Source organism: Hyaena hyaena, unplaced genomic scaffold (genome assembly GCF_003009895.1).
Source record: "Hyaena hyaena isolate Hyena2069 unplaced genomic scaffold, ASM300989v1 scaffold_317, whole genome shotgun sequence".
NCBI classification, from domain to species: Eukaryota; Metazoa; Chordata; class Mammalia; order Carnivora; family Hyaenidae; genus Hyaena; species Hyaena hyaena.
Genome location: NW_024080950.1, coordinates 1,224,318 through 1,252,298, shown reverse-complemented (window position 1 = coordinate 1,252,298; position 27,981 = coordinate 1,224,318). Strand labels below are relative to the sequence as shown.

Genomic DNA, 27,981 nt, shown 5'->3' with positions numbered 1-27,981 from the left:
GTTTATGCTTGTAACATACCGCTGCATCTCATTCTAAATGTTTCTGAACCACTCACTCCTTTACCTCTAGAGAAAGAGGGCTCCTTCAGCTAATTTCAATGATTTGACAAAGGTTCCTTACAATGTTTCTTTATACCCAAGCAGCGACAAACAACACTGATGGCAGAGAAGTTGCCAAATCTTAGCTAACGAAGAAATCAGAGAATACTCTATTTTTGAAAACTTCAAAGAAGTTTCAATGAGTACAAACAAGGAGAAAGTCAATAAATGAATTATTTATTTACAAACTAAAAGTATTTCCTTACAAAATAAATGTGTTCTTGTCAAATGTATACTGAAATAACTTATAAAATAGTGCCCAAAGCATTACATAAGGGTTGATACACTTTTGATACACTTCAGAAGTAACTATAATTTTTAGGTTTTACAGAAATGGTCACCTCAGCATGACAAGTTTAAAGGTCATAATTTATATCAGAGTTGGCTTACATTTGGAGCTTTTTGATAACTTATTTAAACCAGATTTTCATAATTAAAAAAGCATTATTTTGATAACTCCATAAAAATCATCTTATTCTTTTAAATAATGCTTTCAAAACATTAAATGGTGCTACATAAGTTCTTTATTAACCCAAAATGATACAGTCATTTAATATCTGCAGACTAATAATTTACAAGCATTAGGTACAAAATAAACATATTTACAAACCAGATACATTTTGATTACAATTTTAAATATAATTTTTAGAAAAGAGGCAACGAAATCTTAGACAAATGAGTTTTTCCTTAATCATTAAAAAAAAACCTTTCTTAAAAAGGTTTTTCTGTAAATGTAAAAACTATTCCGTGCTTTATAGCAGGCAACTAGTATCTTTAATCTTGAGATATCTTTAAATAGAAATCCAGCTCAACTCAAGATCAACTCATCACTTCCCAAAGTCCCTGTAGGGTGAATCCATCCTTCAATTTCTCTATTGCAAGCCCCAGTTCTTCTGAAAATACAGGTTCACGATCTTGTTGCTTTTTGTGAGATAAGAGGATGACATGGGAATAGAGAAGGAAGGTGGGCAAGGAAGAGGAAAAAAACAAAAAATAGGATTCACATAAGTTTTGTGAATACTAAACACTGGAATATAGAAATTTTTTTTTTCATACACTATAGGTAAAATGTCCTTACCTTATTGCCATCAGCAAAATAAGCCTAAAACAAAGAAAATTATATTTCACATACTCAACATGTAATAGGTTAGTGGACTAAGAAACAGGCAATTAATTTAAAAAACAACTGTGTAACTAAATATATTTCACATTCTGTTACTATGTGTTACTACGTGTCTAATGGTCTTCTCATCTATCTTTACTATGCTAGTGGCAGATTTCACTTGTCAATCATTAGTAATGACTATAAGCTTTAAGCTCCAAAAAATGTGCTTTGTAATTAGTATATAATTAGCATTGTTAACTTCAAAGGGGATAAAAAGAATGATTTAAAAGCTATAAAATTTCATCCCTACTTTTGGTTTAGAAGATGCTGGCAAAAACAAAACAAAGTAATCAGTGCTTCAATGTATCAGCAAATGCTTACATATGAGGTAGTAGTAGTAGTGTATAATTAAATATTTTACACGAATTTCACACTTGTTTAAAATTATTTATTCCCAGAGAGGTATGCCAGTCAGATTTATACACCACAATATATAGAAAGCATTATTATTATTCTGGCCATTAAAGCTAAATAATATAAATTTGGAAATGGGAAAGTTCAGTGTTCAAATATCCTTTTAAAGATAATAGACCAATAAGTTGAAGGGAAGCCCATCTCATAAAGATGAATTATGAAAAGTATAGATGTTTAAACTAATTTAATTAACTACTTAACATGTTCTATTTTTCTGAGGTATGGAAAATCTTTCACAGATCTGCAATCCTCTAAATAAATGTGTTCTCAAACTATTTCCCAGTTTGGTAATTTAAAAGCAGTTTCACTCAAAGAAAAAGTCCCTAACTTAAAAAAAGATTACTTTCCAACTCATGTTTAAGATAACTCTCAAATATCTCAAGATCTATGGTGTTTTACATACTTAAGCCATTAGTTAAACATGACTCAGATTTTAAAAATCACAAGATTTTTAGTAGCTCTTCTTCATCATGCTCACCACAAAAGCGTCTGTGTGATCATCAGAGTCTATTTCTACATCATCTTGAATCTGTTCAACTGTCAGAGCTTCAAGGGGCTGTGGCTAAAAATCAGCAGATGTTAAAATGCATCAGAGATAATATTAAACAAATACTCTTAGTAAAATGTGCTGTGAGAATCATAAATATTTGTAAAGGGATAAAACAACTGCTAACTACTCAAGTCTTAGGAAAATCACTGCATAGTTTATATTGTTTATTTGTGTGTGTATGTGAGAGCGAGAGAGGGAGAGAGAGAGAGAAAGAGAGAGAGAGTGATAGAGAGAGAGAGAAACAGGGGAGAGAGCAGGGGAGGGGCAAAGAAAGAGGAAGACAGAAAATCCTAAACTGCTCTGCACTGCCTGCAGAGCCTGAAGCAGGGCTTAAACTCATGAGCCGTGAGATCGTGATCTGAGCCGAAATCAAGAGTGAGACGCTTAACCAACTGAGTCACCCAGGTACACCGTGATTTATATTCTATTTAAATTACCTTGAGTAATAAATCAGTTAAACTTTAAGGTTTTAAATATGAAGTCAGAATCATCAAAAATAATAAAATGACAAATTTATACATACTTACTATGATACTTCGAGATATCCTTAAAGAAAAACACTCTCATTGGACTTTATCTGATTTTCTTTCACATAGTCTTAAAAAAAACTACGTTTGGAAAACAGCAAATTTTCAATTTTCCTCAAAACTGAAATGGTCATTAAATAGAATTTGTGAAAAGTAAAAGAACTATGATTTGCATGGACTATTCTAATGGTAAAGCAGAATAAAATATGGGCTGATATTCACTTTTCAAGTATTTTAGTATCTTTGGTGTATTAGGCACTATGCTAGCACTATCAAGGGTAAAAACTTTCTGTCCTTACCCATAAAAGGTCTGTAATCTCATGGGAGTGGAATAAAGGATAAAACACAATTACAAATAACTAAATAACTAAAAATTGCCATTTTTATTAGTCAAAAATGGGCAAAGATTAATATCATATGGTTTAACCAATGAAGAGTAGCTATAACAAATGCAATTTATCTATTACAATAAAAATGCATATAGACAACACAACTTCTGGCTCGTGAATCCCAGAAATTTTCATGATGGAAAAAGTGGCATATAGTTAGGCCTTAAAAGGCCTAAAGGATGAAGATGACTTCCATAGGTAAGATTAGGGGAAAGGATATTCTTGGCAGAGGGGACCAGCATCAGCACAGGTGAGTAACCACAGGATGTGGCTGAAGAATGATGAATAATCCAGTACTGTCAGAATACAAGAGTCCCAGGAGACTGAAGAAGCCAGCAGGGCTACTGTATTGAACGTCAAGGAGCATCATTCACACTACATTTACCATGTTCTCATAGTTGGGCAGTGCACAGGCTGAACAACAGATATGGTGGCTGTACAGATAAGGGAGGAAATGTAGACTGGTGTCTACTGAAATTCTTTAATACCAGCCCAAAGAATTTAGACTTTATTATATTACAGGTAATTGGTGGGAGGGGTGTGTAGGGTAGAAGTGCATTGCTTGACAAGAGTGACCAGATTCTCTGAGGATAGACTCAATATTTCAACCACATTCACAGTTATGTGACTGTGTATAAGTAACTTAATCTAGCTAAGCCTCAATCTCCTTAACTGTGAGATAAGGATAATAGTACTATACTTCAAAGTACTGTTGGGAGGATTAAATGAAATGATGCATATAAAGTTCTTAGAGCAGTGAATTGGAACAGTAAATGTTCAATGCAGCCATTCAACATCTATGAGTATTCACTAAGGGCCTATTATGTGTTAGTTCTGATTGCTGGAGATACGATGGTTAAGGAAAATAGATGAAAATCCCCAACTTCATGGAGATTATTTATAGCGGAGAAGACTATGAGGGTTACCAAAAATAAAACAAGCAAGCAAGCAAGGATAAGGGACAAAAAAAAAAAAAAAAAAAAAAAATGATGGAGGCTGCTGTTTTAGATGGTATTCAAGAAAGACCTCCCTGAAGAGGTGACTTTTGAGTAGGGACTTAACTGAGATGACAAGAGTGAGTTATTATGGCTGGCTATTATTATGCACTGGGGGGTCAAAAAAGAAGAAGAGAGAAGAAATGAAAGCAGAGAATGGTGGGAGAACTAACAAATTGAGTGTCCCTCATGTGCCAGGCATTTCATGGACATGATCAAGAACTTTGTGAGAGAGATTATCTTCATTTTATAATGAGAACATCATAGCTCAAATTTCCTTAGAATCACAAATAAATGGTGATATTGGGGCTAAAGCCAGGTTTGCCAGGTTCCAAGAACCATGCTTGTTCTACCATTATTATGCAAGGAAAAATCATTACAATAATTGTGGTCTGAATGTAAAGAAGGAAATAGGAAAAGGGAGGAGGCTGTATGATTGACTGAATGTATGAAATAAGACAGTCAGAAAAATAAAAAAGGAAATCTCTGAGGTTTTGAGCATGGCTGACTTTGACAATGCTGAAAATAAATAGATACATCAGTAGGATGGTGCTTTTGAGAAAAATGATAGCATTTTAGGTATGCCAAGTTTGAGGTATTCAAGTCCCAGTGTATCTTACTGACTTGGAAAATTATTTACTTACTTAAATAAAGATAAACTTTTAAATGAGAAATTCAATTTATGTTATTTGGAATGCTCATTTATGTGGAAGTATTCATGAATATTTGCAGCCATGGTAATGTGAGAGAACGTGTCAAGGTCAGAATAAAAGGTGTGGGGGGGCGTGTACAGAAGTGTGTGTTGATGGACCTGGAGGAAGGCTGACATTGCTGAGGAATGTACAAAAAAGGCCAAGTGAAAGGGAGAATGCTGAAAAGTGCCGGGTGGGAAGAAAACAGAAAAGAATGGTTAAGGAAATGAAACACATGAGCGTATGTATAATGCAGTCAGCAATCCAGAGAGAAGTTTCAGCTGGAAGGGAGGGGGGTACATAGAGAATATTACAGAGAGAGAAAAACTATGTGCAAGGAGTGCTACCAGGCAACGAGGGCCTGGCTGAAGTCAGAGGGTGTGGACTTGAACTTAGCTGTCCAGCCCTACTTCTTGATCTTCTCTGGTTACGTGCTGTAGTCCAAGAGCAGCAGAGATGGATAATATATCACGTGCTGTGTGATATGGCTCAGCATGCTGAGTACCAGCAGGGACACTGCTGAAAGAGTGGGTGGCAAGCGCACCAGTGTACAGTGAGGGCCCGAGCAAAATAACAGACAGCAAGGGCACCTGTGAGAAGACTAGCCCGTGAGTAAACCAGAGACAGAGCCTCTGGCAAGGGTCCTGCTGATAGAGCCGACAGTGAGGACATCTCCGATGGAGTGGCTGGCGAAGACACCAGTGATAGACCAAATGACAAGGGTCCTAGCTGGAGAGGCTACAGAATAAAGCTAACGCCAAAGGAGAGAATTCATGTACCTGGAGAGCACGGTGGGTTTGGGGCAAAAGCCAGAAACCATACAGAAAGCAAAGAACAGACATATGAACATGATATTCAAAATATTTCCTAACTGGTACATCAGCGGCACTGAGGAATAGGGAATGGATCTGGGCCCTATTGATGGAGCTGACTCCTGGAGGTACTATCTTGTAGGGCTCTGTGGGAAGAGCATGGATGTGTAAAGCCTATGAGGTTTGCCCAAATGCTAATGGGAGGCAGAAGTGGAATAAAAATCAAACAGAGTGAGAGACTGAAGTCTGTCCACACGATAGGAGCCTTGCACATGGACACTTCTCTGAATAAACTGCTCACGCAGGGCAGGAAGGATGACGGAGCAGCCAGTGAGCAGACAGGTGGATAGCCGCAAATTTGTGATGGCCAAGGTGGTTGTGCTCACTGAGCAGTCTGTACATTCATCATCTTAAACAAAGTTCAAAGTTAAATTGTACACATGTGTTTATGTGTGAATTTTATAGACCGTGTAAAAGCAATTCAGCATACTCTGTATTTTACATACTGAATGAATTACCTTTTCTTCCATCTCATAATCCACTCCAAATATAGGACTGGCAGAATAGACTTTGTGAAGTGAGTTGATTTCCTTAACTGATTCTTGTAGTTTTTCCACAGGGTCTATTTTAAAGCCAAGAACATATCCTCCACTCTGTAAGAAAAAAAAAGAAAAAAGAAAAAACAAAAAACAAAAAACAAGCCTGGGAATTGTATCTACAGTATATGATAAACTGTAACTCTAATTTCCTTATTTCAGAGCACCACAGGTAAGCTACTTTTTTTAATTAAAATTTTTGTAATGAAAAATTTAAAGCACATACAAAAATAGAAAAAACAGTACAATAAGCATCTATGTAGCCATCTCCAGCTTTGACAAGTAGCAATGTATGGCCAACTCTGTTCCATCTTTAACCTCCGTCTCCCCCAAATCTCCTCCCCTTACCCACTGAGGATTATTTTGAAGCATATCCAGGTATCACATAATTTCATCTGTAAATATCAAAGATGATATTTTAAGATTAAAACAATACACTGTATATTGTGATGGCCAAGGAAACAAAGTTTTTCTTGAACTAGACCTTGAAAAAGCATAAACCGTATATTAATAGAAGAAAGGGAATGGCCTAGCTGAGGCCATCTCCTTGAAGAATTAGGAAAGAAACCTGACCATACTTAAAAAATTAAGTATCCAGCGGCTGGCTAGCTCAGCCAGAGAAGCATGTGACTCTTGATCTTGGGGTTGTGAGTTCAAGCCCCATATGGAGTGTAGGGATTACTTAAAAAAAAAAAAAATCTTAGAAAAAATTAAGTAACATACTATGAAAGGTGAGAGCATATACTTTTGGGTAAATTCTGGTTTTACAACAAATTTACTAGCTATCTGATGCTGGGAAACATACTTTCCTTTTTAAAGCCTCAATTTTCTAACCATAAAACAGTTATCTAATTGTATTAAGTAAAATAATGTATACATGACATTTGATACAGCTCCTGGAACATAGCAAGCACTCAGTAAATGGAAGCTACTAATCTGTAGGCCAAGAGGAAGGAGTAGACATTCATATTTAAACTTAGAATTTAGAAGAGAAGTGATTTTACAAGTAAGTAAATGTTTTATTTAAATGTATTTCTGCAAAGAACTGGCCTAATGGGGCACAGCAATTATAATTAGATACAGTATAATCTGCATATGAGAGTATAAAATCTCAGGGTGCCTGTGTGTATATATTTATATATATCTGTGTTTCTCAATAACATTTTGTGAATCAGACCTGAATCAAAACCTATTCCCACCATTTACTAGTTGGTGAGACTGTGGGCAAGGTTCCTAACTTCTCTAAGCCTCAGCTTCCTTAAATGTAAGATGAGGAAAAAATAGTAACTGTATCATAGGGTAGAGACTGAGATAATGTATGAGAAGTACAGTGACTTAACTCTGTCATTAAAAATGATAATTATGGGGCACCTGAGTGACTCAGTTAGTTGAGTGTCCAACTCTTGATTTTGGTTCAGGTCATGATCTCACAGTTTGTGACATGGAGCCCCATAACAGGCTCTGCACTGACAGCGAGGAGCCTGCCTGGGATTCTCTCTCCTCCTCTCTCTCTGCCCCTCCCCCCCCCACTCTCTCTCTCTCAAAATAAATAAACATTAAAAAATGATAATCATAATGATGATAATGGTTATGTCTGCCCAACAAAGAAACATAAGCAAGGTTCTTCCTTATGTGGACAATTACTGTATGACTTTAAACTTTTCATGTAACTTCATGTTATAGCTAATATTTTTCTTGGAAGTAAACTGGTTACTATATAAATAAAACTAAAAATATAGATGGTCACATAGTTTGAAAAATCTATTAAAGATTAATACAAATATAAAATATCTTACCTGCTGAGAGCTTTCTATGACAAGAGCTAAACCAAATTTTGAATCTCTAATCTTTATTGAACGCTAGATGTAAAATGAAAAAGAAAAAGATGCTTATTTTTACTATCTGATAGTAGTGATTCTTTAACACAAGTTTTTCAACTTCTATACAAACTACTTTTCATAATCTAAAAAACAGAATTCTCTGTGTCCTTCATTACACTCCCACGGAGATCAAGTAAGTTAAAATGTTTATACTAGAAACAGGCAGCAAACTTGTTAGGAAATAAAAAAGAAGACATCTCTGAAATATGCACAAAATTATCTGACTCAAATATCCCCCACAATCAGGGAGTCCACAACTTTTCTGAGTATTTTAAATCAAAGGCCAGCAATCTTTTAGTACTGGAGAGCCAGCATCTTTTATGGTTCCTAAGGTTGGGTTAGTTTTATAAGTCACATGAATATGACTGTCCTAGTGACAGACTGTGATGATATCAGATTGCAAGTTGTTTGGACCAGGCTGAATTCATTCCAAAAGCCATTTTTGGTAACTATATTCTTAAATAACAAAAAGTATCGTATTTGAAGAACAAAAAGCACAGGCCTGTTTACTACTCAGTAATTTTTTAGTGTAATACAGTTTAGGTCAGGCAAGCTATAACATACGTAAATGCACATAAAACAGCAATGAACAATATAAACACCCATTTATCAAATACCTATGCATATTCTATCTTCCCAGCCATTATTATAAAGTCTTAGATTTCTTTAGATGGCCAGAAATTATTTTCTTCCTATCAGTTTTTATGATTTTCTGTTTAATGTGTTGCTTTTCTCCACCAGACTGACAACTCTTTGAAGGCAGGAACTGTGTACTGGTTCATGATGTTCATGACTATATCCCTAGCACCTAGCACAGAGTGGTTGCTAAATATTTGGTAAATTAACAATCAGATATTTTAAAGTAACTCAGAAATCAAACAATCTGGCAAAAGATAGGCTTGAGACTTCTGCAAAGAATCATCCTTCTTGTAAACCCAGAAGTCTTTTAAAAAATGACATTTTCCAGATATCATATACATTGCATCTATTCAATAAATAGTTGTTAATGAAACTGCTTAATCTTAAGACTACTTATATCCAACAATAAGGGTGATTATCATAGGCAAATCACACAGGATTTTCATTAACTGTTTTTATGTTCCACCTAATGTGCACTAGAGTCCTATATGTAATTTCCTTATGTAAATGAAATTCTTCAGTTTATTGGAAATTACTATTTGTTTCACTGAATCACATACTTATAGCAGCATCAGCAGAAGATAAAATGAACCGCCTTTACTCTCAAAACAGACTGGTCTCAGATGTAGTTAGTTCTTATTCTGGATTTAAAAAAAATTGTTTTTAATATTTTATTTATTTTTGAGAGAGACAGCATGAGCAGGGGAAAGTCAGAGAGAGAAGGAGACACAGAATCTGAAACAGGCTCCAGGCTCTGAGCTAGCTGTCAACACAGAGCCCAATGTGGGGCTGGAACCCAGGCACCATGAGATCATGACCTGAGCCGAAGTCGGATGCCCAACCGTCTGAGCCACCCAGGAGCCCCTTATTCTGGATTTTAACAGCTTTACTGAACTTAAGCTAAAATCATTATCACTAAAAACCATCTTGAGTCCTTTCACCAAACCTGTAGTATGAATCTAGCTTGTATTAATGCTGTTATCTGTAAACAGTGAAAACAATTCATTCATAGAATTAAAGAATTCATTCTGCCTTTAAAAACAGAAAGTATGAGGACAGCCAAAACGAAGTGTATGGAGCAGTGTGCTTAAGACTTGGAAAGAACCACTATACATCCACTTCATGAACAGGTTATGGAAAACTTTAGTAGCTAATGCCCTCTGACTGGAATCTAAGAAAGACATATCTTTAAAAAAAGAAAAAAAGAAAAAAAAAAGACATCTTCCTTTCTTAAAAAATTTTAAAATCCTGTATATTTCTCTCTTAGTAGCAAGTTGATAATGGTGGGATTTCCCTTGAATATAAGTACAGTTGGGTCTTTTCTATGCTGAAATTGTAAATTCTCAACATTTTAAAAGTCTGTTCTCAGCTACATTGCTGCCACTTAAAAAGAGGGAGAAAGAGGGGCGCCTGTGTGGCTCAGTTGGTTAAAGCGCCCGACTCTTGGTTTTGGCTCAGGTCATGATCTCACAGTTCATGGGCTCGAGCCCTAAGTCAGGCTCTGCGCTGATAGTGTGGAGTCAGCTTGGGATTCTCTTTCTCTCCATCTCTCTCTACCCCTCCTCTGTGCACTCTCTCTCTCTCTCTCAAAATAAATAAACTTGGGAAAAAAAGGGGGGGGGGATAGAATTCATCTAATCCTGAAAGTTCCATTAACTACTGAACAGAAATAATTTCTTCTACGTTAAAACAAGGTCACCAAAATGCATGCACTTACAATTTGTAGATATGGTATGCTGACGTTAAAACTGTCATTCATATTTGCATGCCACACAATTCTCACATTGGTAATAAAAAAGGTTCCTAAATTTCCCTGTGAAAGATGAGATACATCAATGATCATTTGTCTGAATACTTACTCTTTATTTTCTAAACACCAGAATAATTCTGATTATCACAATAGCAGAGAATACCAGAACTGACTATCATGGAGTATTAATGACTTCATTATTAATGACTCAGTACAACTAGGTGACTGAGGGCCTGGATTCTGAAGTTAGACTCTAATCATTATGCCCTCAGTACTTACCAGTTGCCTGAGCACGAGTAGATTGGTTCTTGGTGCATTGTATCAAATGTAAAATGGAAATCTGATTAAATAACCCCTATAAATAAAGCTCTTATCACAGTATATAGCATATGGTTAAGAATTCTACAAGTGTTAGATCTTACTAGGACTATTGTTCAAAACCTGGAATAAGTTAAGACAAGGGAGTTGTGTGGTAAGAGACAGACAAAACACATGTGATAACTTCTATTAGTCCATAAGAGTTGTTTTATGGCTCTTCTACACTAACTATAAATCAAACTGTTTACCAATTACATGGCTCTTCAACATCTACTCAGAATTACTTCAGGACTATAGCTAAAAAAAATCTATATTACTTAATAGCATGGGGCCAAAATTAGCTCCCTCTACTTCCTCCCCACCATATACTCCCAGAGGAATTTATTTTATACTTTGAGGTTGGGCATAAGACATTAACTCACAAATCCAAAACCTAAAAAGTCCTCTTCTGGGATGAGCAGGTTTGAAACATGAGAAAAGACCACTTATTGGGGCACCTGGGTGCCTCACTCAGTTAAGCATCTGATCAGGTCATGATCTCACCACTTTATAGGTTGGAGCCCTGCATCAGGCTCTGCTCTGGCATTGGGGAGCCTGCTTAGGATTCTCTCTCTCTCTCTGCCTCTCCTCCCACTCACAGTCTCTGTCTCTCTCAAAATAAATTAATTTTTAAAAAGATCACTCATGGGGCGCCTGGGTGGTTTAGTCGGTTGAGCGTCCGACTTTCGCTTGGGTCATGATCTCGCGGTTCGTGGGTTCGAGCCCCGCGTCGGGCTCTGTGCTGACTGCCAGCTCAGAGCCTGGAGCCTGTTTCAGTCTGTGACTCCCTCTCTCTCTGACCCTCCCCTGCTCATGCTGTCTCTCTCTCTCTCCTAGAAATAAATAAAAAAAAAATAAAAATAAAAAAAAATAAAAAGATCACTCATTTCTCAATTAAAATTAAGTTAATAAACATATGTATAAATATATATATTTCCCTCATCCACTCTCATTTTGCAAGAAATTGTTATACAAAAAATTTCAACCCCCTTATTCCTGGTCCACATCCCATTAAACAATAGTAAGTCTAACTTTATAAGAAATAATATTTATGTCCTCTTTCCTCTTATTTTAGAAGAACAGAACAACTTGCAGTATTCCTAAGGATTTTTTAAAAGAAAGGGAGGTCATATTTTATTTTATTATTCTTCAATAAACATAAATTAGGTTGACAGTAACATCCATATTTTCAATAAAACATTTCTGATAATCATGAACATTTTAATTAATTAATTTAAAATGCCAGGTGTGGTGCTAGACAGTAAGGATCTAAATAACTATGAACAGAGTAATTACACCCCTACCCTTATAAAGCCTACAATCTAATGTGGGGGTATAGACAAGCTCTCTATATTAGAGCAGGAATAATTTGAGATGGCAATTAAGCACAGATAGCATAAGCAACACAAAAGGAAGGTTTCAGAAAGTGACATCTAGCCTATGACCTAAAGCTAGGGTTTGAAAACTACAGCCCGTGGGACAAATCTGGCCTGCTGCCTCATTTTGTATGGCCTATAAGCCAGGAAGAAGTTTTACATTTTTAAGTGGCTGGAAATAAAAATAATAAATAATAATTTATCAAAAAAAGAATTCATGACACATGAATACTATATGAAATAGAAATTTCAGTGTCAATAATAAAGTTTTATTGAAATGCAGCCATGGTCACTTGTTTACGTGTTGTCGTGGCTGGTTCCACGCTACAATGGCAAATCTGAGAAGTTATAACAGAACTAGTAAGACCTGAAAAGCCTAAAATATTTACCATCTGGCCCTTTAGAGTAAAAAGCTTGCTGATTCCTGATGAGGAGTAGTTATTCAGATGGTCAGCTGTCTATATACTACAGAACCAATATCAGAGTTTAAAACTAGAAATTAATTGTATTTTAAATTTATGATTCAATGTTTAGCAAAAAGCTCTTCATTCAAATGTTATAGCTTTACTCCAGTGGTTATGAGTCTAATCTAGGTTGTAACACACACAAAGGCTGGAAACTATTCTTAGTAAGACACAAATTTTCCTCTAGAAATTGGTTTGTTACTTATTCCAACTATTTGTTGCTTGTATGGTCTTAACTGCATGAGCAAAAGAAAAGTTACAATAATAGATGTAGGAATCACCAAATTAGTTATATGTTTAATCCCAAAAGACCAGATTAAAAGGCTTCCATGACTGTCCGCCCTATGGCTCTCCTCCATCAGCATGAGTTATCAATAACTGGAGGGTAGTGGAGCATAGACGGAAGAGGACAGCTCTCAGATGAACTAGATGTGTGAGATCACTTAATTTTGGGGGCCTGAGTTTTTAATCTATAAGTGAATGGAGACTGAACTACATAATCTCCAAGGTCTATTCCAGCTGTAAATTCTATATAGAACAAATGTTGCTAAAAAGAGCACAAAACCATAAATATTTGAAAATCAGAATATTCTTTTATATCAAGAGCTATAATGCTAACTTATCAGGAGATGTAATGCTTATTTTAACAGAGTTAAATGAACATACTAGCTCAATGAGAAATGGAAAAGTAATTACTAAATTCACTGACACAAAAGGTTCATTAGCTTTTTGCACAATACCTGATCACTGGATAAATTCCATACTCCATTGATTTTATCGTATACATGTTCTTGTGGTAATAATCTTAGTTGCTTGTTTTGAATTAGTGCACTTCTTAGTTTAAAATCACGATACATTTTAGAAGTTTCATATGCTCTATAAAAAAGAACAAATACTAACCCACCTTGAAAAATGTGGTTTTCCTAGGTTATATTTACCTACCTATCAAAATATACAGTTAATACTTTATATATATATATATATAAAGTTAATACCTTATGTACATCACTCAAGTAATTATTATAATAAGTTTAAAATTTTGCTTTTCAGTAAGTTTTGGTGATCACAGTCTTTTATAGACTTTATCATTTTGGTATAGTATTTATAAATTTTATCTCAGTAACCTAGTTTTAGATGTCTGATTTTTAAGACAACACATATACAGCACAAATGAGAGTAAGCAGATTTTCTCTCTGAACTGAAAAACAATGCCTATCTATAATAGACACGGAAATTATTTTCCCTTTCAAAATGCTTCCTTCCATTTCTGTTTTAGTCAAAGGCACCATTATTCTTTTGACATAAACAGGAGTCCAATTACTTTTCTCATTACAACATGAAAACATTATGACCACATCCACCTCTATACAGAAAACTGGAATGAAGATGTACCAGCTCCAAAAGGGACCATACGACAGTGTGTATCTGTGTGTGCGTACGCAAAATTTCTCTTTGTTTTTTCTCTGTGCCTTCCTATTGATAAATAATAATTTTCTTCTGTATTTCTTTCTGTATTTCTTCTGTATAGAATAATATAATTATTCTATAAATAATTCTGTATTTATTATTTGTTTTGATTAGTTTTATTATACCTTTTTGGATTACTTTATTATAACATTTGAATAGTTAATTCTACTTTTATTCCACAAAATTATACACTAATTTACTCATTTAATAAAACTAAAGGATTTTCTTGGCCTGAATAACTTTAGAAGTCACTTACATAAATCATAATATTCACTGTTAAACTTGTGACTTTTACTTTATCTAACATGTAAATTGTGAAAGAGGAGGGGTGCCTGGGTGGCTCAGGCGGTTGAGCATCTGATTTTGGCTCAAATCTCAATCTCACAGCTTGTGAATGTGAGCCCTGCGTGCTCAAACTCTCTGCTTTCAGCAGACCCCACTTTGGATCCTCTGCCCCTCTCTCTCTGCCCCTTTCCTGCTCACTCTCGCTCTCTCAAAAATAAATAAACATTTTTTTAAAATTCTGAAAGAGGAGGATTTGAGCATTTGCCTATAAATCTTAATTTTTGTTACTGCTGTAATCAATGTTTAACCAGTGGAAAAAAATGGAAACTGTTTATGCTGCGAGTTATTTGTGGGGGAACTCTTATTTTTACACTATCGAAGGAAAGCAGTTTCTATGCTTCCTTCATACTCCTTTTCATATTACATCTCTAAGTAAAGTGAAACAAAGAGCTAAGGTTTAGGTATATGTCCAACAAAACTGGGAACCAGGTATATGCCCAACAAAATTTGAAAAATATTCATAATAGCTAAAAAGTAGAAAAGACCCAAATGTCTGTGATTTGTGAGTAAACAAAATATGTCCATACAATGTAATCCTATTTAGTTATAAGGAATGAAGTACTGATACATGCTACAACATGGATGGACACTGAAAACATTATGTAAGTGAAAAAAGTCAGATATAAAAGGTGCTATATTTTATGATTCCATTTATATTAAATGTCTTAAGTAGGCAAATCTACAGAGACAGAAAGTCAAACAGTGGTTGCCAGGTGTTATGAGGAGGGTTTCTTTCTAGGGTAACAGAAATATTCTGAATTGGATAATGATGATGGTTGACAATCTTGTGAAATACTAAAACTATCAAACTATAAAATGGTAGATTAAAATGGTAGATTTTATAATGCTATAAGAATTATATCTCAAAAAATGTAAACCATTATGTGGATTAAAAAATCATTGAGGCTGTCTGGGTGGCTCAGTTAGGTGAACGTCCAGCGTCAGCTCAGGTCATGATCACATGGTTTGTGGGTTTGAGCCCATATCGGGCTTGCTGCTGTCAGCAAGGAGCCTGCTTTGGATTCTCTGTCTCCCTCTCTCTCTGCCCCTCCTCCTCCCCCCAAAATAAATAAACATTAAAAAAATATTTTTTAAAAAATCATCAACAAAATGCAAAATCAAATAATAAACTAGGAAATTAAGAAATAAATTTTCAACATATATAACAGATGAGAGCATAATTAAGAAATTTATAATAGAAAACTATAAATAGCCAAAAAAAAATTTCAACATCACTAGTAATAATGAAATGCAAATTAAAACAATAGTATATATATTTGTGTGTGTGTGTATAAATTTGTGTATATGTGTATTTTGCCTGTCATCTTGGCCAAGCTTTAAAAAAAATCATAGTACTTAGGGCTGGTTAAAAATAAAGAGCTAAAGTGCTCACTTCGGCAGCACATATACTAAAACTGGAACAACACAGAGAAGACTAGCATGGCCCTTGCTCAAGGATGACACGCAAATTCGTGAAGTGTTCCATATTTTCTGCAGTTACTTAGTGAACTGCCACTCTTTGGGGATTGACTTGGAGGAAATGATATGAGTCACAGTACAACATGTGGCACTGAATAATGAACTTGCTAATTTACTAGAAAAATATTCCTATAAAGCAATCTATGAGAATGAAGTTGAGTGACACTTGAAAGTCTATGTGCACATATGTTGTTTCTACATAGCTTGGAAATGAGAAAATGTCAACTTTCATTTCCTTATAGAATAAAAAGAAAAGAAGGGTGCATGGGTAGCTTAGGTCATGATCTCATAGTTTGTGGGTTTGAGCCCCACATCGGATCTGTGCTGACAGCTTTGAGCCTGGAGCCTACTTTGGATTCTGTGTCTCCCTCTCTCTCTGCCCCTCCCCTCCTCACACGCTGTCTCTCTCTCTCTCTCAAAAAATTTTTTTAAACAGCTAACATAGTGAAAAGAATTTAGCAAATAATAAAACCAAAACCACCACACAAAACAACAACAAAACTTTTTAGGGAAAATACCCAAACATGCTTTCTACTTCTAAAAATAATCTTTTTAATTCATTAACTGAATTGTCCAACTTGGTTATTTAAATTGAATGAACTTCCTTGGTAGCTAATTTAATAGAATATTCTGTAGAATTTCTTCTTTTAATATTTTATTTATTTTTGAGAGACAGAAAGAGAGAGAGAGAGAGAGAGAGAGCAAGCAGGGGAGGGGCAGAGTGACAGGGAGAGAGAGACTCTGAAGCAGGCTCTAGGCTCTGAGCTGTCAGCACAGAGCCCAATCAATGCAGGGCTCGAACCCACAAGCTGTGAGATCATGACTTCAGCTTAAGTCGGATGCTTAACTGACTGAACCACCCAGGCGCCGCTTCAGTAAAAATTTTTTTTGAATCTTCAGTAGTCTTCTGTGTTTTATAAATACTTAAAAGTGTTTATTAAATTATAATACAATATGTTCTTCTATATATCTTCAAGATATTGTAATTTCTTGAGCTTGGAGGAAGATAGTACCACACTTATAAACTTTATCCTCTAAACCTCTGTATCATAGAATCACCTTAAAATTATTCAATAACCCATACCTGTGTACTGCAATCACAGAAGTAAAAAGTCTCGGACTTCCAGGAACCAAATTTGTAAATATAAACTCAAACCGAGTACTGTTACATTTTGTTAGTATATAAAGAGCTTCAGTTTGGCCTCGTAATTTCTGTAAGAACAAGTTTATTTAAAAGTTCAGATTTTAAGAGCAATTCTCATTTACAGTGAAAACAAAGTTCTGTCTCTTCACTACATACATTTCAATAAGATTGTTCAGACTTACAGAGTTAGCAGTCCTTGTTGTAATGCTCAATATGCAGTTGTAACCGATAGCTAAAATTCAAGCAAAGAATTTCAAGAACATGATAAACTGAGAGAAAAAAAAAACTCCTCTATATACAGAACTTTTAGTTTTAAAAATTAAATATATATAAAATAAAACATTTTTACAAATTTCAGTGAAATAATTAAAAAGAACTAGGAAATCAATTCTGCCTCTTTGTACAAATAACGTTCATAGCATGGGAGAAAGGAAGTCTGCTTCTCTAAAACCTATATTGTATTATTTACTGAACAGCTTAGCACCACTACCTCAAGAGAAAAAGTCTAGCTAGAGAGTCTAAAATAGTTATAAAAAAATAAGTAAAATGAAATTTAACACAATGGAAGATTGCAATTTTATTAGAAGTTAGATTTCTCTTCTTTGGAATTAGTTGAAACAGGTCATAGCAAGTTGTCAAAGATAAGTAAGGAACAAAAGCAAAAGCGAAACCATTAAGTGTAAAAGCACTAATCTCATGCCCAAGAGACAAAATGGACAGAATGAAAAACATTTCTTTTGCATAATAATACAGTCTGTGGTTAGTCTAGGATTGCTAAAGTTTTTTTTATCAATTACGTTTTCCATATATTTCATGGTACAGATTTTTTGGTATCAAAAGCTACTGTGCAAGTTCACTTGACAAAGCATTTTTATTCTTTAATGTTATCTAACAAAAATACTTACAAAGATTGACTCTGGGTAATGCCAAAGAGTGCCAGATAATTCTTAAATTTGTTACTAAGAGTCTCCCTAAAAGCAAACAAACAAACAAAAAAACAAGTTACCTTAGGTAAGGACCATTTTTGCAGTACAGAAAGAGGTAGACATAAAACTTATGGCTCAGTATCAGCAGTAATCCTCAGAGATGTTTTCATACATTTAGCAACTGAACATGTTTATTGTTCATATCTATCCTATGTAAAGTACACAGTGCATGATTTGGAATCCCAGAGAAACAAAATCTGATAGTTACAGAGGGAATACAGGTATTCAATGCCAAAAGCTTGGTTTAACTCAAATTAAAAGACAGAATTGTGTACTAGATTTTTGTCTTGGTGGAAATTGTTCCGGGGGGCTCCAGCAGGTCAAAAATGCACAAGTGAGAATGAGTATGGGATGGTATAATTACAAAGTCATTCAGTGAAATCACACTTCTCAAAGGACTTTCATATATACACTATTCCCTGCAACAGGAATACTCTCTTAACAGTTCTTATTTACATGAGCCACACTTACATGCCCATTTTTTTTTTTTTGCTATAAACAAAATGTTTTTTGCTTATATGAAGTTATGGCCAGGCTGAAGTGTGCTTAAGGCTTTAATGCTTTTCATTCTAGCCTCAGACTGACATTCTTACACTGAAATGTGGAGTTAGATAACTTCCTTTCCCAGTGTGCCTTATGAAATAGTCATCCCTATAAATGCTCTGAGAAAAAAAAGTCAAGTAAATCTGCGCATGGAAAACTATGTGTCTTACAGATTTATAATGCAATTAGCATATTAGGATAGTTTTGAGATATCCTGAATAAAACTTAACTCTGTTTGAACCAATATTTCTTCAACAAATAACCACAGAATTCTTTTGATGAGTAATCTATAGCCAGGTCATACACTTTCCTCTCAGAAAACCCCTTCCCAAGCACCAAAATATAACTGTTCCCGTTTTTCCTAATCTCTCAAACATTGAAATATGGCTATTTCATTCCCATACTACTTCAATGTGCAAAGCTAATCTGATAATTTCATGTCAGGCTACTTACAGTTGAAATGGATTAAATGTGCTAATCTTTGGGGGTATTTATAGTTTGGTGCTTTTTTAAAAAAATGTTTGTTTATTTTTGAGAGAGAGACAGAGCGTGAGTTGGGGAGGGACAGAAAGAGATGGAGACACAGAATCCAAAGCAGGCTCTCGGATCCGAGCACTCAGCCTAGAGTCCGATGCAGGGCTTGAACTCATGAGCTGTGAGATCATGACCTGAACCAAAGTCGGATGCTTAACCACCTGAGCCACCCAGGCACTCTGGGGTATTTTAGTTTTAACATGAGTCTCCTGAACTTTGTAATGCCTTAATTTGGTCATTTTCAAACCGCTGAAAAGGAAGGGAGGGAGATGGCTAGAACACAGGAATCCCCTTCTCTTTTCTACCTTCTTATTAACCAAAAGCTCAGCACACTCCTGTAAAATGCCATTTTCTGGGGAACTTTTTCTGAGATGTGTACAAATACAGTTACTTTTACAAATAGGAAGATTTCAGGCACTCTGATGGAGACTTTTGGCCAGGGAGGTGTCTTGCCCTCTTTACTCCAAAGTACTAGTATGTGATTCTGTACTTAATGAGCACTCAATGAATTGAAAAATGTTCTATTACCCATAGTCTTTGTTTGGACTGGTGGACGGACTGTCACCTAAGAGTTCCTGTCAGTCTGTATGAGAACAACCAAACCTTCTAAGGGCTTCCTTAAGTTAATTCAGGTTTGTTAAGATCTAGCCATCTAGAGATTATTATTATTCCACCCTCAAAGGCACAAACTAAGACTTCTTATTTGCTGCAAAATCTTCATACCCCACTTTTACCTGGGCCTGGCTGATATTAGGAGCATTTCATAAATGCGATCTAAGGAGTCTTCTAAGGATGGGCCCTTGCCATTGACAGGATGTGCCTACAGGCTGGTAATGACAGGTTCACTTCACAGGGAAGGAAGGCCCACAACGAAACCTGATGTTCACATACCACTCCAGAACAGACCAGAAGAAAGACCCAAAGAGCAAGTGGCCACTTGAAAGGCTGCAGTGAGCCTACTCTGCCAATAAGGGTTACTATTCCGTCTCTAGGATTTACTGATCTTCCTTCTCTGTTCTAAGGGTTACTATTCCTTCTCTAGGATTTATTTACTGATCCTTCTTCCTGAATGAGGTCTGTTCCTTTTCCCCACACTTACTCTTCTCTTGAATAAGAGGTTTATGACTCATCTTCTTAAACCTCCTTTCCCCTAAAAAGCCTTTTCAGATCTGCTAAGCTGCCTACACATCCCCCCGCCTTTTTTTTTCTTAAACAACAGTAGTGACGCTTATAAGACCCAGTCACTGGACATGGCTCCATGTACAGCTGTATGAAGCCTGGGGTTTTTCAAAGTTACAGCCTTTGGGATTTGGTTTGGGGTGGGAGGGACTTGAGAGTCCAGCTCTGGCTGTTCCTCAGTGACAAGTGACATACGTAGATGTCTCACATGATTTTTCAGTGCTTAACCTACAAATAGGCTTCACAATACAGCACTAAATTTGCACTCCATATGTCCATCTCTAGGTGTCAGTCTTGAGAAATTGTGAATTGCTCTTAGAGTTCTTAAAAGGAAGCATGGCTCCAGGTAGCAAAGCTATGACCTACTTATGTTCCACTATGTTATATTCTTTCATGGGGAGGCAGATTCAAAAGTCAGATCTATCCCGTGCTCCTCACAGAGAGGGATCCTAGAGTTTTAACAGTTATGTTGGAGAAAGTAAATGTCAAAACTGGGATTTATTGAAGGACCAAAATTCTGAGGAAGAACCTGTATTCCCTGGCTATAGGTTTCATACCTATTCTTTCTTCTAAGTCTGAGAAAAGTCTTATGCAGATTTAACTCTTTCACTTTCACATATAATGGTGTTTCGTATCTTATTCTCCAGCTAATATGACTTAACATTTGTAAATCAAACCAGAAATATAAAAAATATTAGGCAATATACTCACCTCTATCCCCATTATTTCCTTTGGTGTCTTCAATTGAATCTAAACAATCAATAAGGGCTTCTCCAGGTCTTGTTTTCATTTGTCTAAAATAAATATCAAGGCTTTAATTTTATAGCTACAACTATACCCACTTACAATCTAGTTAGGCAGAAGAGACATATACATATAAAACAGCCAACAGTTTAAATGATACAGTACCAAATGCTCATGCATTTGAAAATAAGGTCTTAAGAACTTCTAGAACCTGGAGACCTGTGGGGACTGGAGTGACCAGGGACATGCAAAGAAGTCAGAACTAGAATGAGAGGTAGGATTTGGAGAAAAAAGAGAGGGGAGAGCCCATGATTAAAGACCAGAAATAAAAAATGATAAGGGAATGTGGGAAGATCAGGCTGGAGAAGATCCATGTTAAGAGGTGGTAAAAAAATGTACGCCACTACCTCTGAATGCTAGTTGGATAGGTATGAGCCTTGTCCTGTGGACGACGGAGAACTCTCAGAGGTTTCTTAGAGGAAAGGAGGTAAGGCAGTTATGGAAGGATCAAGCTAAAGGAAAGCATCGTCAGGCCTTGGTAAACAATTAGATACAGGGAATAAAAGGAAATAGGCTGAAGTTTGCTAACTGACAGAATGCATCTAGAGTGTTCAAAAACAGAAACCTAGCAGAATATGTGGTACCTCCTTCTAACACATTTTCCGTAGAGCTGACTTAATTAACTACTGAAAATGCAAACATGGTCATATACCTTCTCTGCTTAAGAGTCTCCCACGTCATCCCACTGCCTAGAAAATGAAGTCACAAATCCTCAGCTAAACATTTTACAATCTGGCTCCTCTTTCTGGTTGTTCCTCCGTCCTCTACTTGCCAACTCTGCCTTCTAGCCAATGACATTTGTACTTCCAAGACTCTGGTCCTAATGTTTTGTTTTATTCTTTTTCTTCTTTTTTTTCTGGAATACTCTCCTTCTATATACCCTAATAAGACCCTGCCCAATCTTCAGGGCTGAACTGAAATATTATTTCTTCTTTCATGTCTTCCCCAAGCAGAATGAACTATTCTGTTTTCAGGCATTTACCACATTAAAAAAAAAAATAGTTGTCTATGTGTATCTCCTGCACTAAAATGGGAGTATGTGTGTCATCATTTCTAGCTATCAGCACAGTAAGTGGCACATAGTAAGCATTTGATAAATATTTAATAAAGTGGAAATATTCACGAAATGGACCTTGTTTGGATTAAGAACCCTCCAAGAAAAACAGAAAGTCATACATTGTGAGCAATAAAGAGCTGTCGTTTATAATTTTATAAATTCCCTTCCCTCACAAGTTCTTAAAGGATCTAAGACCATGTTAGTATTAGATACCTAGCCACATGTAAGCTTGACAAATTAATATTTCATTTTCTATCCAAGGTTTTGTTCATGATAAGGAATTATAAGAAGTGGCTAAGAAGCTTCATATCATTACCCAAGAACCTTAGCTTTACTGTTTTCCATTTTAGGTCATTTCCCCCCTAAACTGTGGGTAGGAAGATACTCTTTTCTCTTTAAGGCATGAAATTTAAAAAAGCCCCCAGGTTTCTGTTGAGAGGTTCCAAAAGTTAGCTCCTTCTTCCTATTGGTGATTTAAATGAACAGTAAGGTGGAAACTTATCATGGTAATAAAGTTTGCGTGGTTAGGAATTTTGGGAAATGCTTACTCCCACCTCCCTTGTTTTACAGACCAAGAGACTCAAGCTAAGAACGGTGAAGTCTAAGGGCCCACAACGTGTGTCGCTATTCCAGACCTAGTTTTAGAACCCTGCGCTCCTGAGTCCCTCCCGAACGTTCCTCCGCCACACGACACTGGCAGCCCAAGCTCACTTGGGCACACCGGACGCCCATGCCCTGGATGGCCCTAGACGTATTTGGGCTCGGCCTCCTGATGAGTCCCCCGGGCAAGAACGCGGCCACGGACCGCACAGGACTGAAACGCTGTAATTTAGACGCGTTCCCGCAGGGGCCAGGCGAGCCCGGGGTCTCCCGGGGAAAGGGCAAGAGGCGCAAACCTCCTCCCGCTCTCGCGAGGGCCGTGAGGTGCGGGGGCGCAGGCTCCTTCTGAAACCTCGCTGCGGCGCCCTCTACAGGCCCCGGGAGCGACTCACTGCGAGGAGACGTCGAAGCGGACATCCCGGTCTTCCCAAAGCGCGTCCAGCACCGACATGGTGACCGAGGCCCAACGCAGGCACTCTCGACTGCGGCGGAGGCCGAGTGGCGTCTCACTGGTTCCAAGGCAACGGGTCGCCTGTGTCACGACGTCTACGGCGGGCGCCGAGAGCCAAGCTTCCTGAGGTAGGGTGCGCGCCTTCCCCGGGCCTGTCGCGTCATTAAGCGGATTTGAGGCTCCAGGCGGGATGGGGAGGTTCAAAGAAGCCAAGCTGGCCCCGGCCCAGGAGCTTGTGCTTGACCTCTGAGTGACTTTCCTAGACTCCAAACGCACATCCTTAAGCCATTACACCTCTTCCCCCATATTGCTACAGTCAAGAAATTTAGACTTAAAACTCTTAATTCTTTACCTGGCCCCGCCCGATCTGGGCCCGCCCACCTGTCCGATGTTTTGCCACCCTCTCCTTCTGGCCACCTTCCAGAGAGGCAGGGCCCTGTTTCTCTGCCTGAACTCTCTTTTCCCAGATTTCTGCATAGCCTGCCCTCTGTCACTTAAGTCTCAGCTCAAACGTCAACTGAGACAGTCCCTGATCTGTCACTGTACCCTGAGCACCCAGACGAAAAACAAAACAAAACAAAACAAAACAACCCTGATCTATCTAGTTCACTCTGAACAGTGCCTGGCACAGAGTAGTCACTCTATAAAAACTTTTTGAATAATTCAAACGACTTCCTTTCCTCGGCTTATGACAATTACTTAATTCAGTGGTTTTCAAAGTGTGGTCTGGGGATCCCCGGAGTTCCTTAAGATCCTTTCAGCGCACCCACAAGGTCACACTATATGCACGATAATAGGAAGACCTTATTTGCCATCATAGCCTTCATTTATTTGTTGTGTGTACAGCGGTGTTTTCCAGAGGTATGAGAATCTAGCTGTCCTCTATGAAGCCAGACATTAAGAAGATTTACAAAAATATAACACAATGTTACTCTTCTTATATTTTTGGATAATATAATTATTTTAAAGTGTTATATGTACGTTAACATATGAGTTTATTACTTTTTAATGAATTAGTAAATGAATTTTTAAATGTCTCATTAAATATCAATAGATATAATCCATATAAGCAAAAGCTCTTTCAGATGCTCAATACTGGTTTTTTTAAGAGTATAAAGGGGTCCTGAAATCAAAGGTTTGATAACTGCAGATTTAATTTATCTAGAGCTCCTCTGGATTAGGCTCTGTGCCAAATACTAGAGACGTGGAAGACTATACATTAAAGAAAGTAATGGAGACAGTGGAACATAATGGTGGACACAAACTAAGGTGGCCCCCAAGGAGTCATATTCTTATATAATCCTCTCTCCTTAGATGTGGGCAGAACCTGTGACTTGCTTCTAGCCAACAGAATATGGCAAAGGTGATGGGATGTAAAAGTGATGGGATATCATTCCCATGATTATGTCATTATGTAAGACTTGATCTTAGGTGATGGGAACAAGACTTTCCTGCTTGCCTTAAAGAAGCCAGCTGCTATGATATAGCCTTGAGGGACGGCAGCTTCAACCATATAAATGCAAGGAAAGGGAATTTAATGAGCTTGGGACAACAACCTAATGAGCTTGGAAGCAGATCTTTCCCCAGTGAAACTTCTGATAAGGCCTTTGCTCCAGGAAAGGTCTGAATTGCAGCCTGGTGACTATAAGCCGAAAACCTAGATAAGCCATGCTTGGAGTTTTGATCTACAGAAACAGGGAGACTGTAAATGTCTGTTGATTTAAGCAGCTAAACTAGTAGTAATTTGTTATATGGAACAATAGAGAACTAATACAGGTTGTGGGATCAAGAGTGGTGCTACTTTAACAGAGCAGAGGCTAAGACCAGCAAAATTCTGTTAGGAAGCTGGCTGATTATTCACTTGCAAAATGTGCTACCTTTCATGAAGAGGCAAGGATGGAAGTTTTGAACTGGAATATCTCTAACTATTTACCCATGCCTGGCCCAGCATTTTGGGATGGGAGTGTTGGAGACAGACAACTGGTCTCTTTAGTTTCCCAGGCCTGCCAAGAGGAATTGTGCTTCACGGAACTGTACTTAATGGATTATATGCAGGAACATTATTTAAATCACATATCAATGATTTAGATGATGAGATCAAGGATTTTGAGATGAGGGTGTAGTAGCACAAGAGGGGAACCTTGGGAGAGAGCATATTTTTTTTCCTTTGGGAGGAGCACGAATTATTGAGTGCCAGAGGGCAGACTGTAAGCAGAATTCTAAATTTTTTTAACGTTTATTTACTTTTGAGACAGAGAGAGTCAGAGCACAAGCTGGGGAGGGGCAGAGAGAGAGGGAGACACAGAATCTGAAACAAGCTCCAGGCTCTGAGCTGTCAGCACAGAGCCCGATGGGAGGCTCGAACCCAAAGACTGCGAGATCATGACCTGAGCCGAAGTCAGACGCTTAACCGACTGAGCCACCTAGGCGCCCCTGTAAGCAGAATTCTAAATGGCCCCTAAGATTCCTGTCCTCCTTATATGCATACTTTATCTAATCCCCTTCCCTTGAGCATGGAAGAATCTATGAATATGAGATTTTGTTGTATAGCAAAGATGAGATTTTGCAGATGTTTAACATCCTTTGAGTTCATCAAAAGGGAGACTATCTGGGGTGGGCCTGACCTTATCAGATGAGCCCTTAAAGGAGATATTTTTTTCTGCTGGCTTTGATGAAATAGTAGCCAAGTTTGTGAGAAAGCCTCATGGCTAGGAACTGAGGGCAGCCTCTAGGAGCTGAGAGCCTGCGAGAAAACAGAAACTCCAGCCATCTAACCACAAGGAACTGAATTCTGCCAACAGCCTGAATGAGCCTGGAAGAGAACCCCAAGCCACAGATGCAATCTGAATGGGATAATTAGATCATCCCACTGACACTTTGATTTCAGGTGAGATCCTAAGCAATGAAGTCAGCCCAGACTCCTGACTGATGGAAACTGTGAGATAATAAATTTGTATTGTTTTAATTTTCTAAGATTGTGTAATTTATTGTGTAGTAATATTAAATTAATACACTGACATTATAGTAGGACCTTCCTAATCATAATAAAGACTGAAATGAAGACCCACTTTTCAATGCATTTATAACTGGAGATTCATATTCTTTATTTCCCGGATTTTCTTGTCCTCCTGCCTTTATAAGAATGTTTTTCATGTGTATGTGTTTTTACTTTTTAAATAAATTGTACCAAAGTATAATTTACATAAAAATGCATCTATTTTATTTAGGTGTGCTCTTTGATGAATTTTGACAAGTAATCCATGTAATCACTACCATAATGAAGCTATAGAACATTTCTGTTATCCCAAAAAGTTTCCTGTGCCCTTTTGTAGCCAATCCCAGGTCCTAGAAAATAATTTGTTTGCTTTCTATTACTGTAGATTGTTTTCTTTTACATTATTTTATTGTGGTAAAATAATTATAAAATTTGCCATACTGTACAATAATTTTAAATGTTCTAGGATTTTATATAAATGGTATAATAAATTATATGCACTATATAAAAGTACTATATGTACTTTTTTTGTATCTGGTTTCTTCTATTTGGCATAAAGTTTTTTTCTTTTTCAAGTTTTTATTTAAAATCCAGTTAACATAACAATAGAACTCCCCTATGACCCAGCAATAGCACTGCTAGGAATTTACCCAAGGGATACAGAAATGCTGAGGCATAGGAGCACATGTACCCCAATGTTCATAGCAGCACTCTCCACAATAGCTAAAACATGGAAAGAGCCTAAGTGTCCATCAACAGATGAATGGATCAAGAAGATGTGGTTTATCTATACCATGGAATACTACATGGCAATGAGAAACAATGAAATCTGGCCATGTGTAGCAACATGGATGGACCTTGAGGGTGTTATGCTGAGCGAAATAAGTCAGGCAGAGAAGGACAAATATCATATGTTTGCACGTATAGGAGGATTAGGAGGAACTTGACGGAGGAACAAGGGGGAGAAGAAGGGCGGAAATGGTGGGGGAAAGGGAGAGAGGCAAACCATGAGAGACTCTTGAATGCTGACAAAAACTGAGGACTGATGGATGTGGGGGGGAGGGGGGGATGGGCATGGAGGAGGACACTTGTGGGGATGAGCACTGAGTGTTATGTGGAAACTAATTTGACAATAAACTATTTGTAAAAAAAAAAAAAAAAGAAAAAAAGAAAAAAAAATTCCAGTTAACATACAGTGTTATATTAGTTTCAGGTGTAGAATTTAGTGATTTATCCCATGCAACTCCCAGTATTTGGCATAATGTTTTGAGGTTCATCCATACTGCTACATGTGTTAATAGTTCATTCCTTTCTATTGCTGTCTTATATCACATTTTTTAGATATGTTGTGCTTTGTTTTGCCTTTGGACATGTGGGTCATTTTCAGTTTTTGTCATAAAATAAAATTACTAAGAACTTTTATGCACAAGCCTTTTTTGTGGATGTAAGTTTTCATTTCTTTTGGGCAAATATACCTAGTAGTGGATTTTCTGGGTTATATGATAGTTGTATGTTTAACTTTAAAAAAAAAAACCTACCAACTATTTTCCAGAACAGTTAAATCACTTTACATTCCCACCAACAATGTGTCTCCATTACTTGTCTATCTTTTTAACTTTAGCCATTCTAGTGGGTACATAGCATCTTATTTTTTAAATTTTCTTTTTGATGTTTTACTTATTTTTGAGAGAG

At 36.9% G+C, this 27,981-nt stretch overlaps 1 protein-coding gene, 1 long non-coding RNA gene and 1 other non-coding gene across 4 annotated transcripts; 2 read left to right on the top strand and 1 right to left on the bottom strand.

Annotated features, from left to right (window-relative positions):
* Nucleotides 1-303: 303 nt before the first annotated feature.
* BBS5 (Bardet-Biedl syndrome 5) lies at nt 304-23,355 on the bottom strand. 2 transcript variants are annotated; one of them, XM_039248786.1, is made up of 12 exons: nt 23,236-23,355; nt 21,094-21,176; nt 18,046-18,111; nt 17,323-17,372; nt 17,081-17,208; nt 13,446-13,581; nt 10,476-10,571; nt 8,036-8,098; nt 6,162-6,296; nt 2,157-2,240; nt 1,178-1,201; nt 304-1,020 (listed from the first exon to the last, which is right to left on the bottom strand). In XM_039248786.1, the coding sequence occupies exons 1-12, from the start codon at nt 23,292-23,294 to the stop codon at nt 919-921; spliced, it is 1,026 nt and encodes a 341-aa protein (XP_039104717.1). In that variant the 5' UTR covers nt 23,295-23,355; the 3' UTR covers nt 304-918. The 2 variants fall into 2 exon arrangements, with proteins under 2 accessions (XP_039104717.1, XP_039104718.1); XM_039248787.1 differs by lacking the exon at nt 10,476-10,571.
* Nucleotides 15,903-16,009, top strand: LOC120242860. Its single transcript, XR_005531171.1, has one exon. It is a non-coding gene; the product is annotated as a U6 spliceosomal RNA (small nuclear RNA).
* On the top strand, nt 23,333-26,259 carry LOC120242832. The gene is made up of 2 exons (XR_005531170.1): nt 23,333-23,422; nt 26,096-26,259. It is a non-coding gene; the product is annotated as an uncharacterized LOC120242832 (long non-coding RNA).
* The last annotated feature ends 1,722 nt before the right edge of the window (nt 26,260-27,981 follow it).